The sequence below is a fragment of the Hyla sarda genome, chromosome 3, assembly GCF_029499605.1.
Source record: "Hyla sarda isolate aHylSar1 chromosome 3, aHylSar1.hap1, whole genome shotgun sequence".
Lineage (NCBI taxonomy): Eukaryota > Metazoa > Chordata > Amphibia > Anura > Hylidae > Hyla > Hyla sarda.
In genome coordinates, this window is record NC_079191.1 from 410,592,076 (window position 1) to 410,607,129 (window position 15,054).

General features: G+C 38.4%; 1 protein-coding gene across 1 annotated transcript in view; it reads right to left on the reverse strand.

The window, feature by feature from the left end:
- The window catches only part of PKDCC (protein kinase domain containing, cytoplasmic), a 73,457-nt gene extending 60,532 nt beyond the window's left edge, over positions 1-12,925 (reverse strand). The window contains exon 1 of the mRNA XM_056568173.1: positions 11,998-12,925. Within this exon, the coding sequence (XP_056424148.1) occupies positions 11,998-12,786 (789 nt within the window). The 5' untranslated portion in view covers positions 12,787-12,925. The remainder of the gene's footprint in view (positions 1-11,997) is intronic.
- Positions 12,926-15,054: the final 2,129 nt, after the last annotated feature.

Genomic DNA, 15,054 nt, shown 5'->3' on the forward strand with positions numbered 1-15,054 from the left:
GTTTGGTGTACCTCCTTGCCAGGCTTTCCCCTAGCCAAGCCACTAGACATCAATGCTCTGCAGGAAGCATCAGCAAAATACAGGCAATCTGTATTCTGTGAATGGAGCGGAGAGGCTGCCATTAGTCTCTTAAATTGACCGAAATTCTATGAAATGCTTAGTGATACTTACAACTGAGTGTACTATATTAGTAAACTATCATTTAAAAAAAAGTGCACTTTTTTATGTTCTAAAAAAAAATGGATGATCCAAAAGGATGAGTTAAGTTTTAAAAAAATCAAACGCGTTTCGAGCGTTTTCGTTTCTTAATCATATACATAAAGGGAATTAACACTGTAATATATTGTAGGTCTGTGTTTTCCAACCAGTGTGCCTCCAGCTGTTACAAAACTACAACTTTGAGCATGCTAAAAGTTGTAGTTTTGCAACAGCTGGAGGCACGCTGGTTGGCAAACACACCTGACATCAAAGTTAGGATGATACAGTAGATTTATACAATAGATCGCAATGAACTGGGCCAAATGACCAACGCGGCTTAGCTGTAATTGACAAAACAAGGGTTGTTACATAACTATTTATATGGCATAGGACGGTGCTACCCCAAAAAAAAAAAGGGTGCATGCTGGGAGTTGTAGTTTTGCAACAGCTGGAGGGAAATATATACATCTGGCAGATTTGAAGGCGACATGTATATTACTTGTGCCTTCTACCTTGTAAAGGTTATTTATTGTAAGTACCCTCAGCCTACATACAGCATACAGACAATCCCCCCACCCACCCACCCCGGTAGTAGGTCAGACAGTGTTAACGTTGTAGTGAATGGATATTAAAATCATATAAAGTATCACATGTCGGGCTTTGATCTGGGGAAGGTCAGCAATGCGTCTGATCTCCTCTCTGACAACTGAATTACGTTTGTTGTGGTTAAGGCTAAATTAGGAAAAGCGTGCTATGTATAGATAAACCTGGACTGTACAATGAAACCATGGAGATTATCTGGACAACAGTATCATGGAGATACAGGGACAGAGGCTTCACAGATTATCTGGGCACCACCATCAGATCATCAACTATTAGGGCAGCGGTATCCAAACTGCAGACCTCCAGCTGTTGCAAAACTACAACACCCAGCAGGCCCGGACAGCCGTTGGCTGTCCGGGCCTGCTGGGTGTTGTAGTTTTGCAACAGCTGGAGGTCTACATTTTGAAGACCACGGTACTAGGAGGTCACAACTTTACAGTGAACCTACAGTAAAATATCAGACTGTAATCCCATCATCTCTAAACCGCAATATCATCACAATACAACTTTGTTTCATCACCTCTACTGTATTTTAACAATTAAAACCGTAATATACTTAGTTTATATACTGCTACTATAGTATCCTCACAATATAAGATGGTTTCTTCACCTCTACTGTATTATAACAATTAAACCGTAATATACTTGGTTGATATACCGCTACTATAGTATCCTCACAATATAAGATTGTTTCTTCACCTCTACTGTATTATAACAAATATACTGTAATATACTTAGTTTATATACCGCTACTATAGTATCATCACAATATAAGATGGTTTCTTCACCTCTATTGTAGTACAAAAATTAAACCGTAATATACTTAGTTTATATACCGCTACTATAGTATCAGGGGTCAAGTCCTGGGGAAAAAAAAGTGGAGGAACTCCCCCAAGATTTCCACTATAGGCCTGGTCCTGCTAATGGGAACAGTATTCTAGCTGTGGAAAAAGTGCAGGAACTCAGTTCCCACGCGTTCCAGCAGGACTTGAGCCCTGTATAGTATCATCGCAATATAAGATTGTTTCTTCACCTCTACTGTATTATAACAAATATACTGTAATATACTTAGTTTATATACCGCTACTATAGTATCATCACAATATAAGATTGTTTCTTCACCTCTACTGTAGTACAAAAATTAAACCGTAATATACTTAGTTTATATACCGCTACTATAGTATCAGGGGTCAAGTCCTGGGGAAAAAAAAGTGGAGGAACTCCCCCAAGATTTCCACTATAGGCCTGGTCCTGCTAATGGGAACAGTATTCTAGCTGTGGAAAAAGTGCAGGAACTCAGTTCCCACGCGTTCCAGCAGGACTTGAGCCCTGTATAGTATCATCGCAATATAAGATTGTTTCTTCACCTCTACTGTATTATAACAATTATACCGTAATATACTTAGTTTATATACCGCTACTATAGTATCATCACAATATAAGATTTTTTCTTCACCTCTACTGTATTATAACAATTAAACCGTAATATTCTTAGTTGATATACCGCTACTATAGTATCATCACAATACAAGATTGTTTCTTCACCTCTACTGTAGTAAAACAGTTAAACCGTAATATACTTAGTTGATATACCGCAACTATAGTATCATCACAATATAAGATTTTTTCTTCACCTCTACTGTATTATAATAATTAAACCGTAATATACTTAGTTTATATACCGCTACTATAGTATCATCACAATATAAGATTTTTTCTTCACCTCTACTGTATTATAACAATTAAACCGTTATATACTTAGTTGATATACCGCTACTATAGTATCATCGCAATGCAAGATTGTTTCTTCACCTCTACTGTATTATAACAATTAAACCGTAATATACTTAGATTATATACCGCTACTATAGTATCATCGCAATACAAGATTGTTTCTTCACCTCTACTGTAGTACAACAATTAAACCGTAATATACTTTGTTGATATTCTGCTACTATAGTATCATCACAATACAAGATTGTTTCTTCACCTCAACTGTATTATAACAATTAAACCGTAATATACTTTGTTGATATACTGCTACTATAGTATCATCACAATACAAGATTGTTTCTTCACCTCAACTGTATTATAACAATTAAACCGCAATATACTTAGTTGATATACTGCTACTATGGTATCATCCCACTACAACCATTGTTGTTCTACCGCTATTGTCGTATTGTCGCAAGTTAATCCCATTACATGTAGTTTATATATAGTACAACCAGAATGTGCATGGATTAGCTGCCTGTAAACCACAATATCATCACAATACAGCATTGTTTCTTCACCTCTACTGTAGTATAACAATAAAACCATAATACACCTAGTTTATATACTGCTACTATGGTATAGTCACAATACAACCATGTCGATCTATCGCTATTGTCGTATTGTCGCAATTCAACGTAGTTTACATATAGTGCTTCCATAGTATCATCCTAGTACAAGCACAGTATGCATGGAGTATGCAGAATATACCTATATTAATGATCTCAATACCGCCAGATTGTACAAGTTGATCTACCGCTACTGTTGTAAATTCACAATGTAACTTCCTTATACAGTACTACTATAGTATCATTGAGGTGCAACCGGAGTATTCTTAGATCAGCTATCTCTAAACTACCATATAATCCCAATACAACCGATTAATACGTCATATTATATATGCAAATAAATGATCACAAAACAACCATATACATGCCTTATGTAAAAGTAATATAGTAGCAACACAATAAAAACACATCATACATTGTTCGTGTACAGCTTCTACAGTAGCATAATACAACCATGTTACGCTTAGTTGATTTACAGCTTCTATAGTATCACAATACAACCGTTTTATACATAGTTTATCTATAGATACTATAGTATCACAATACGCTTATATTATGCATAGCTTATATACAGCTACTATAGTACCGTACCATAATACAACCATATTATACATAGTTTAGCTACAGCAACTATAGTACTACAATACAACCATATTTTACATAGTTTTACATACGGTATCTATAAATATTATAGTATCACATTCACAACACAACCATATTATACTTTGTTTATATACAGATACTATAGTATCACAATACAACCAAATTATGCATAGTTTATGTACAGGTACTATGGTACTACAGTGCAACCATATTTTACATAGTTGATCTACAGCTACTATAGTATCGCATTCACAATGCACTCATATTATACATAGTTTATATACAGCTACTGTAGTGTCATCACAATACAATCCTATTATGCATAATTTATATACAGGTACTATAGTACTACAATACAACCTCTTTATGCATAACTGATCTACAGCTACTATAGTATCTTAAAACAACCATATTTTATACAGTTTATATACAGGTTCTATAAAATTACAATACAACCATATTATACCTAATTTATATACAAGTACATATAGTACTACAGTACAACCACATTTTACATAGTTGATCTACAGCTACTGTAGTATCTTAATAAAACCATATTGTATACAGTTTATATACAGGTACTGTAAAATTACAATATAACCATATTATACATAGTTTATATACAGGTACTATAGTACTACAGTACAACCATATTTTACTTAGTTGATCTACAGCTACTGTAGTATCTTAATAAAACCATATTGTATACAGTTTATATACAGGTACTGTAAAATTACAAAAAAAACATATTATACATAGTTTATATACAGGTACTCTAGTACTACAGTACAACCACATTTTACATAGTTGATCTACAGCTACTGTAGTATCTTAATAAAACCATATTGTATACAGTTTATATACAGGTACTGTAAAATTACAATACAACCATATTATACATAGTTTATATACAGGTACTCTAGTACTACAGTACAACCATATTTTACTTAGTTGATCTACAGCTACTGTAGTATCTTAATACAACCATATTGTATACAGTTTATATACAGGTACTGTAAAATTACAATACAACCATATTATACATAGTTTATATACAGGTACTCTAGTACTACAGTACAACCATATTTTACTTAGTTGATCTACAGCTACTATAGTATCTTAATACAACCATATTGTATACAGTTTATATACAGGTACTGTAAAATTACAATACAACCATATTATACATAGTTTATATACAGGTACTCTAGTACTACAGTACAACCATATTTTACTTAGTTGATCTACAGCTACTATAGTATCTTAATACAACCATATTGTATACAGTTTATATACAGGTACTGTAAAATTACAATACAACCATATTATACATAGTTTATCTTCGGCCATTATAGTATCACAGCACAACTATATTATACACCGTTTTTCTACAGCTGTTGTAGTATCATCACAATACAACCACCTTATACATAGTTGATCTACAGCTACTATAGTATCATAATGCAATCACATTATAGATAGTCTATCTACAGCTACTGTATAAATACTACAGTTTCACACAATGCTCAGAACCTCAGGCTGAATATTTATGCACAATTCAATCTAGGTCTACTAGAAAATCCCATCAGACCGTCCAGAGAATATGGAAATGACAGTCCTATCCAAATCTGATCCCTTTGTTACATCATCACAATGCAATGAATCCTGGGTTATCTCCCCCCATCAAAACTACTAGTCTAAGGGGCCCATATAGCCTGAGATATTTGGCCAGCATTGGACCAATATCTAGAACAGTATTTCCCAACCAGGGTGCCTCCAACTGTTGCAAAACTACAACACCCAGCATGCCCTGACAGCCTTTGGCTGTCTGGTCATGCTGGGAGTTGTAGTTTTGCAACAGCTGGAGGCACCCGGTTTGGGAAGCACTGATCCAGAAGAAATTGCCAGGCATACTGGGACTTGTAGATTGGCAACAGCTGGAGGCACCCTGGTTGGGAAACACTGATCTAGAAGAAATTGCCGGGCATGCTGGGAGTTGTAGTTTTGCAACAGCTGGAGGCACCCTGGTTGGGAAACACTGATCTAGAAGAAATTGCTGGGCATGCTGGGAGTTGTAGTTTTGCAACAGCTGGAGGCACCCTGGTTGGGAAGCACTGATCTAGAAGAAATTGCCGGGCATGCTGGGAGTTGTAGTCTTGCAACACCTGAGGCACCCTAGTTGTGAAACACTGATCTAGAAGAAATTGCCGAGCATGCTGGTAGTTGTAGTTTTGCAGCAGCTGGAGGCACCCTGGTTGGGAAGCACTGATCTAGAAGAAATTGCCGGGCATGCTGGGAGTTGTAGTCTTGCAACACCGGGAGGCACCCTAGTTGGGAAACACTGATCTAGAAGAAATTGCCGAGCATGCTGGTAGTTGTAGTTTTGCAGCAGCTGGAGGCACCCTGGTTGGGAAACACTGATCTAGAAGAAATTGCTGGGCATGCTGGGAGTTGTAGTTTTGCAACAGCTGGAGGCACCCTGGTTGGGAAGCACTGATCTAGAAGAAATTGCCGGGCATGCTGGGAGTTGTAGTTTTGCAACAGCTGGAGGCACCCTGGTTGGGAAACACTGATCTAGAAGAAATTGCCGGGCATGCTGGGAGTTGTAGTTTTGCAACAGCTGGAGGCACTCTGGTTGGGAAACACTGATTTAGAAGAAATTGTGAAATATTTTCAGGAGGGATTGATTCAATCCATAGCTATGCAGTCTATAGAAGTTACCTAGATTATGGTATAAAGAATAAGGTCTGAAACCTTGATGAAATATGTCAAAATCGCACAAGGGTGCAATATTATTCTGTACATAGTAGCACAAATACGAAAGGGAATGTAAGGAATCAGGGCCAATGCAAGACAATAGTTGGTTGTACCAATCTTATGGTAAGATTGTATAATTTCCTAGTGAAATCCAAAATGTATGATCTGAAACCATAATGAAATATGTTAAAGCCGAATGAGGGTGCAATGTTATTCTTACATAGCAGTGCAAATATAAAGGGGAAACTAAGGAATCAGGGCCAATCCAAAGCAATGGTTGTACCAATCTTAGGGTAAAATTGTATAATCTCGCAGCGCCACCTAAAATGCATGGTCTTATACCTTGATGAAGTATGTTAAAATTGCACAAGGGTACAATATTATTTTTACATAAAAGAAATTCTAAGAAATCAGGGACAATCCAAAGAAATGGTTGTACCAATCTTATGGTACAATTGTATAATCTCTTAGTGCCACACAAAAAATGCATGGTCTTATACCTTAAAGTCGCACGAGGGTGTAATGTTATTCTTACATAGTTGTACAAATATGACAGGGAATCAAAGGAATCAGGGCCAATGCAAGGCAATAGTTGGTTGTACCAATCTTATGGTAAGATTGTATAATCCCCTAGTGCCATCCAAAATGTATGATCTGAAACCATAATGAAATATGTCAAAGTCGAACGAGGGTGCAATGTTATTCTTACATAGCAGTGCAAATCTAAAGGGGTATTCCAGGAAAAAAACTTTTTTTTATATATCAACTGGCTCCAGAAAGTTAAACAGATTTGTAAATTACTTCTATTAAAAAATCTTTATCCTTCTAATAATTATCAGCTGCTGAAGTTGAGTAGTTCTTGAGTTGTCTGGCAATAGTGCTCTCTGCTGACATCTCTGCTTGTCTCGGGAACTGCATAGAGTAGAAGAGGTTTGCTATGGGGATTTGCTTCTACTCTGGACAGTTCCCGAGACACGTGTCAACAGAGAGCACTTAGACAGAAAAGAACAACTCAACTTCAGCAGCTCATAAGCACTGAAATGATTAAGATTTTTTAATAGAAGTAAATTACAAATCTGTTTAACATTCTGGAGCCAGTTGATATATATATATATATATATATATATATATATATATATATATTTTTTTTTTTTTTTTTTTTTTTTTTTTTTTTTTCCTGGAATACCCCTTTAAATGTGAATCTAAGGGATCAGGGCCAATCCAAAGCAAAGATTGTACCAATCTTAGGATAAGATTGTATAATCCCCTAGTGCCATCCAAAATGTATGGTCTGCTTAAACCATAATGAAATATGTAAAGTCGAACGAGGGTGCAATGTTATTCTTACATAGCAATGAAAATTAAAATGTGAATCTAAGGAATCAGGGCCAATCCAAAGCAATGGTTGTACCAATCTTAGGGTAAGATTGTATAATCTCCCAGTGCCACCCAAAATGCATGGCCTAAAACCTTGATAAAATATGTTAAAGTCGCACGGGGGTGCCAAATTATTCTCACATAGTAGTGCAAATATAAAGGGGAACCTAAGGAATCAGGGCCGATCTACAGCAATGGTTGGTTGTACGAATCTTATGGTAAGGTTGCGGTAATCTCTTAATTAAATATGTTAAAGTTGCGCGAGAGCGCAATGTTATTCTTACATAAAAGAAGATCTAAGGAGTCAGGGGCAACCCAAAGCAATCGTTGTACCAATCTTATGGTAAAATTGTATAGTGCCACCCAACATGCTTAGTCTTAAACCTTAAAGGGGTACTCCGGCGGAATTTTATTTAATTTTTTTAATCAATTATTTTTGAATTTCTTTTCTGTCTGACTACAGTGCTCTCTGCTGACACCTCTGTCCATGTCAGGAACTGTCCAAAGCAGGATAGGTTTGTTATGGGGATTTGCTCCTACTCTGGACAGTCCCTGAAATGGACAGAGGTGTCAGCAGAGAGCACTGTGGTCAGACAGAAAGGAAATTCAAAAAGAAAGGAACTTCCTGTGGAGCATAAAGCAGTTGATAAGTACTGGAAGGATTAAGATTTTTTTTTTTATAGAAGTAATTTACAAATGTGTTTACCTTTCTGGCACCAGGTGGTTTAGAAAAAATTGTTTTCCACTGGAGTACCCCTTTAAAGTTGCACGAGGGTACAATAATATTTTCTCATAGTGCGAATATAAAAGGGAATCTAAAGAAGCGGGGTAAATCCAATGCAATGGTTGTACCAATCTCATGGTAAGATTGTATAATCTCGCAGTGCCACCCAAAATGCATGGTCTGAAATATTAACGAAATATGTAAAAGTCGAACGAGGGGGCAATATTATTCTTACAATCTAAGGAATCGGGGGCAATCCAAAGCAATGATTGTACATCTCTTATAATCATTGTCTAGGGCTGTACAAGTGATGTATTTATGAAGATGTTGGACCAGCGCGTCTCCCGCTGTTGCAAAACTACAACTCCCAGCATGCCCGGACAGCCGTTGGCTGTCCGGGCATGCAGGGAGTTGTAGTTTTGCAACAGCTGGAGGCACGCTGGTTGGGAAACACTGTGTTAGAATAAAGTATAGTACATCTGCCCCTATCTCCGTACAGTGTTTGCCAGAAAAATAATTTGATCTGATTAGAACATTGTCAGAGTTGTAGTTTTGCAACAGCTGGAGGCACGCCGGTTGGGAAACACCGTTTTAGAATAAAGTATAGTACATCTGCCCCTATCTCCGTACATGAAGCGCTGTGTTAGAATAAAGTAGTACATCTGCCCCTATCTCCGTACAGTGTTCGCCAGAAAAATAATCTGATCCGATTGGAACATTGTCGGAGTTGTAGTTTTGCAACAGCTGGAGGCACGGCGGTTGGGAAACACCGTTTTAGAATAAAGTATAGTACATCTGCCCCTATCTCCGTACATGAAGCGCTGTGTTAGAATAAAGTAGTACATCTGCCCCTATCTCCGTAAAGTGTTCGCCAGAAAAATAATCTGATCCGATTAGAACATTGTCGGAGTTGTAGTTTTGCAACAGCTGGAGGCACGCCGGTTGGGAAACACCGTTTTAGAATAAAGTATAGTACATCTGCCCCTATCTCCATACATAAAGCGTTAGGGTAAAGTGTTCGCCAGAAAAATAATCTGATCCGATTAGAACATTGTCGGAGCCCTTTTTTTTTTGCTCCGCCACTGAATCAACAATGCCGCACTTGTTCCTCGCCAGGGGGGGGGGGGGAACTGTTCCGCACAATATTTTTATAATTATCAATAGTGCTAAAGATTCTACCCGGCCGGATCCGTGTTGTTCAGGCACACAGATAGCCTTGTTTTCTCTCTTGAAAGACTGGGCTTGATTTACACTTTTCCTGCTCTAAGTAAATGAGCCGAGGCTCCAACTTTCACTGCTTATAATAAACCTCCACCATTGACTTCTTGTTTGCACTTCTTTTTTTTTTTTTTTTTGGGGGGTGTTTTTAAAAAACACTTGGATTATCTAGGGTTAGTTTAGAAATCTAAAAAGCTTAGGCCATGTGCTTCTACTATACCTAGAGAATTAAGAACAATAATGTTAATTTTTGCGCCCGGACGTAGCCCGAGCTCAGTTTGTCATGTGTACACTACCGATCGGGATATCACAACCTGTGGGATACGGTCGTGTGTTGGACTGTTAGTACATTTTATTACGTCACCGTTACTTTACAGATGAACCTGTGCAGGAGCACTGAAGAGGAAAAGAAATATTCAGCTCTGCTACATCCAGCACGATTTATCCAATTTATATCCAATTGACATGGTTATTGTTATGACTAAATATTCGCATGATGGTTTACAGTAGTGGTTTGAAACGGTGGCCCTCCAGCTGTGGCGAAACTACAACTCCCAGCGTGCCCGGACAGCCAACGGCTGTCCGGACATGCTGGGAGTTGTAGTTTTGCAACAGCCGTAGTCAAACCGGCTGGGAAACACTGCTCTAAAATGTTCATAGAGACATCCCTTTTGGTTTGGATTGGCCCTGACACCTTAGAATCCCATTTTATATTTGCACTACTATGTGAGAATAATATTGCACCCTCGTTCGACTTTAACATATTTTGTTAAGATTTCAGACCATGCATTTTGGGTGGCACTGCGAGATTGTACAATCGTACCATAAGATTGGTCCAACCATTGCTTTGGATTGGCCCTGATTCCTAAGATTCCCCTTTTATATTTGCACTACTATGTAAGAATATTATTGTGCCCTCCTGCGGCTTTAACATTCAGACCGTGCGTTTCGGGTGACACTGCGAGATTATACAATCTTACCATAAGATTGGTACAACCATTGCTTTGGATTGGCCCTGATTCTTTTATATTTTTTTTATATATTTATATACTTATATATTTCCTTTTATATTTGCACTACTACGTAAAAGTTTGCTGGGAGTTCTAGTTTTGTAACAGATAGGGGTCAAAAGTTTGGAGATCTAGGTTGTAAAGTGTATGGGGGCCTCGCAACACTCAAGGAGAAAAGGATCGGGCATGTTGGATTTCACCCGCCTGGCTCTTTTCTTTTCAGAGAGATATGCCGCTTCCAGAGCTGTCTGGCAGCGACTTATTCCTTCTGTCATGCTGGGAGTTGTAGTTTTGCAAGAGATGGAAGTCCGCAGTTTGAAGACCACTGGCTCAGGCCAAATTCTGCTGTGTGAATGGGACAGCGGAATCCCATTCAAGTCTATGGGCAGTCAATTTTGGCGGAATTTCTGGCGGAATGTTTCCGCAGAATTCCGCACAGTAATTTCCGCCATCTGAACATGGCCTTAGAGTAATCGGGCCGAAAAAGGTAATATGTTTTCCTGAACATGCATCCCATAGGGGGCATCTCATCTGCACCGTAATGCCTGATATATGCATCAGTTTGCCTTTCTTCAAGCTTGTCTCCAGAAAACCATACGCAACCCGGAGAACGTGTTTCCTATCCAAAGCATACAGAGAAGATCACATCTGGAAAATGCAATCCAAATACATAATTTAAAAAAAAAATGTAGAATGATTTGTATCGTCATCGGAAAAATAAAAAAAAAATAAAAAAAAAATCTCTGGAGTCTCGTAAATGATTCAGGTAGAAAAATGATATCTGCTGCAAACAAGGCTGTCTGGAACTGCAAGGAGGATGTAAGAGAAGTAAGAGCATCTCTAGCCCTATAGAAGCCTTGGAGGACCACTGGCAAATTTTGTTTTAATTTAAAAAAAAAATTTGGCTTGTATCGATAGGTTTCTTGTTAAACGTTGAAACAAGTTTTTGAATGTTAAAATTGGAATTCTAAGAATTGACCCAATTTTGTGTTCAACTTGGATCTAAAGATCTAACTATATCGGATTAAAATATCTCATTCAATCGATTCAGTGAAGAGTTAAATGGAGGGAAAATTAAATCTTTGATGGTTAACATGGTCAAAACACAAAAATATCACAAATTTAGATGCGTACCACATTGAGACGCGCAGATGCTCAGTCTTACCTGTAGGATGTTTGGGTGCTGAAGTCTTTGCAGTAAGATCATTTCTTTGACGATCTTGAAGGACGCCAACCTGTAACAATCTTCCAAAGTCCTATAACGCTTAAGGCAATTTTGGATGTCGTGCCCTCCGAAATCAACAGATTTCAGTGCCACCGACACCGTGTCATTCAACGCCAACTTATAAACAGCTTTCGTGTAGCCCGAGCCCAGATAATGTAGGTTGGTTCCCTTACTAATGTCCTGGCAACCCAACAAAGGTGGCTGAAGGGACAGATCTATTTTGGAACTGGGATGGGATTGAGACAACGTGTCCCGATCAGAACCGGATCTCTTAGGGCTTTCCCATTTCTGGTTGTGTTCAGAGGAGGATTGCTGGGCCAGGTCCATGAGTCTCCTCTCTAAGGGTCTTAGAAGCCTTTCCGTGGCCGACACCGGAGCTTGGTGTTCCCTATATCGGATGACCTCCCGGTACCTGTCTTGGAGTTGCTTCAGTAGGTCCATCGAGATCTCGTTGTCTTGCCATGATTGTCCAAAAGGTACTGGAGTCCCCCTATCCTGTAAGTGATGATTATGGTCGAAACCGGGCACGCAGAGTAAATTCAACAAGGTGCCAAGGAAGAAGGACAGACAGAAGCCTCCAGCAACTACGATTTTTCTTCGCCTCATTCTCAGGTCGTGTCTGGGTCTCCAGCCTTCAGCACTTCTGTTTAGGTTGAAGGATGGGAGCTGAAGAAGTCTTCTTTCACATTGTATTCCTAAATCCTGGCACGGTTGGACATCCTCACTCATAGGAGGCGGACACTTCTTGCCGATCCCTGAGTGCAAACTTTGACTTTCTTCTCAGCTTTCTTCTCCAACCTCTTCCCAGGTTGGTGCCTTGACTTCTCTCTGCAGCTCCTTATCGTACACAGAATGGATTTTCACTGCAGGACTGTCAGAGAAGGAATGAGAGGGGGGGGGGGGGGAGGCGTGTTTTTCGGAGGGATCTCTTAAGGCCAGCCTCTAGCTGAGTGACAGCATCAGTCATTCATACAGGGATAAAACACTTCCCCTTCTCCTGGATTGTACAAGGCTACTACATTTGCATCAGGACATGTGGCTCATTGCTTTCTCCTTGTCTCCAAACTTGAGGATGAGCTGAGATTAGGCTACTGCTTCGGATTTTTTTTTTTAAATACACATAGGCAGGGAAACCACAGCCTGCAAAACACTAGGAGGCTGAGATTGTAGATCGTCGGGTGCCCCCAGCAGTCTGACTTCTAGTAAAGCAGGCAGGACATTACACAGGCCAGTGTTTCCCAACCAGGGTGCCTCCAGCTGTTGCAAGACTACAAGTCCCAGCATGCCCGGACAGCCTTCGGCTGTCCGGGCATGCTGGGACTTGTAGTTTTGCACCAGCTGGAGGCACCCTGGTTGGGAAACACTGACACAGGCGATCTGTGTGCTGCACATATGTAGAAGCAAGGTGTCCCAGCGCCTTGATTACTACCGCACCTCTCTCTGCAGACTGATTCCATTGCCATATTACCCTGGAAAGGATCATGTTACCCGGTTATCCCTCACCTCCCTCTCCAGTGCACAGCACTTGTATGTTATTTTACTCACCACAGGGAAACACGGTCAATGGGAAACATAGGGAAGAGTTAACTCCTTTACTCCTGGATGCATTTGCTCATCTGTATGTCAGTGCAAAACAAAATAAAGAAAGAAACGTAAAGAACATTTTCAACGGAAAAAAGTATATATTTTTTTAAATTAGAATTTTTTTTAATGTTTAATTAAATCAAGTTGTATTAAAAAGAGGGATTAAAGCTGACTTATTCCTCCTGTCATGCTGGGAGTTGTAGTTTTGCAAGAGATGGAGGTCCGCAGTTTGGAGACCACTGGCTCAGGCCAAATTCTGCTGTGTGAATGGGACTGCGGAATCGCATTAAGGTCTATGGGCAGTCAATTTTGGTGGAATTTCGGGCAGAATGTTTTTTTTTTTTTTTTAAAGCAGAGTTTGATTTATAAATTTTTATTTAAAAAAAAAATTGCACGTTTTTTCATAATTGTTTCTATCAAAAAGCATGTATAAACTGTGCCTTGTCATAGGTGAAGTACAGATGCGCATACTTTTGCGCAATTTTTTAAAAAGGGCATAGTTATTACATTTCTCGAATACACATAGTAATGAGAAAAATTGCAGCTCTCCGAGAGGAAAGTTATCTATACTATGAGCAAATTATCTAAATTTGGTGGCTAAAACATATAATTAATTCTGCCTAAACCAAATAGAGCAGCAGATAGCAGATTTTCTGCACAGAACATATATATATATATATATATTAAGAGTATATATATTATAAGAGTATATATGTTATAAGAGTATACTAACGTATGTGAATGTAGGACCAGACAAGGGAGAACAGTTTACTGGGTTTTCTGTTAGATACCAAGTGAAATATTGATATAGTTTTGGGATACAACCCCGGACCTCTCCATGTAAGAGGAGAAATGTTGTTTGTCAGCAGTGGACTAATGGAACTGTTAAATGATAAAGATTAGAAAGATAATAATAATAATAATGAGAAGAAGAAGAAGAAGAAGAACAACAACAACAACATTTTATTAATACATTATTATTATTATTATTATTATTATTTTGTTTAGAACCAACAAATTCTGCAGCACTTTTACAATTATGAGAATGCAAACAAAGACAAATATGAAACATTACAATATTGCACAATAAATATAATTATAAGAGAAGTATGGGCCCTGCTTGCAAGAGCTTACAATCTATGATAGAAAATAAATGCATGATAGACGGATAGATATTAGGCAGACAGACAGATACATAGATAGATAGATAGATAGATAGATAGATAGATAGATAGATAGATATGAGAGAGAGAGATAGATAGATATGAGATAGATAGATATGAGATAGATAGATAGATAGATATGAGATAGATAGATAGATAGACAGATAGATAGATATGAGATAGATAGATAGATTTGGACCCAGATCAACAACAGGAGGCACCCGTTCGTAACTACTACAGGAGTGCTGCT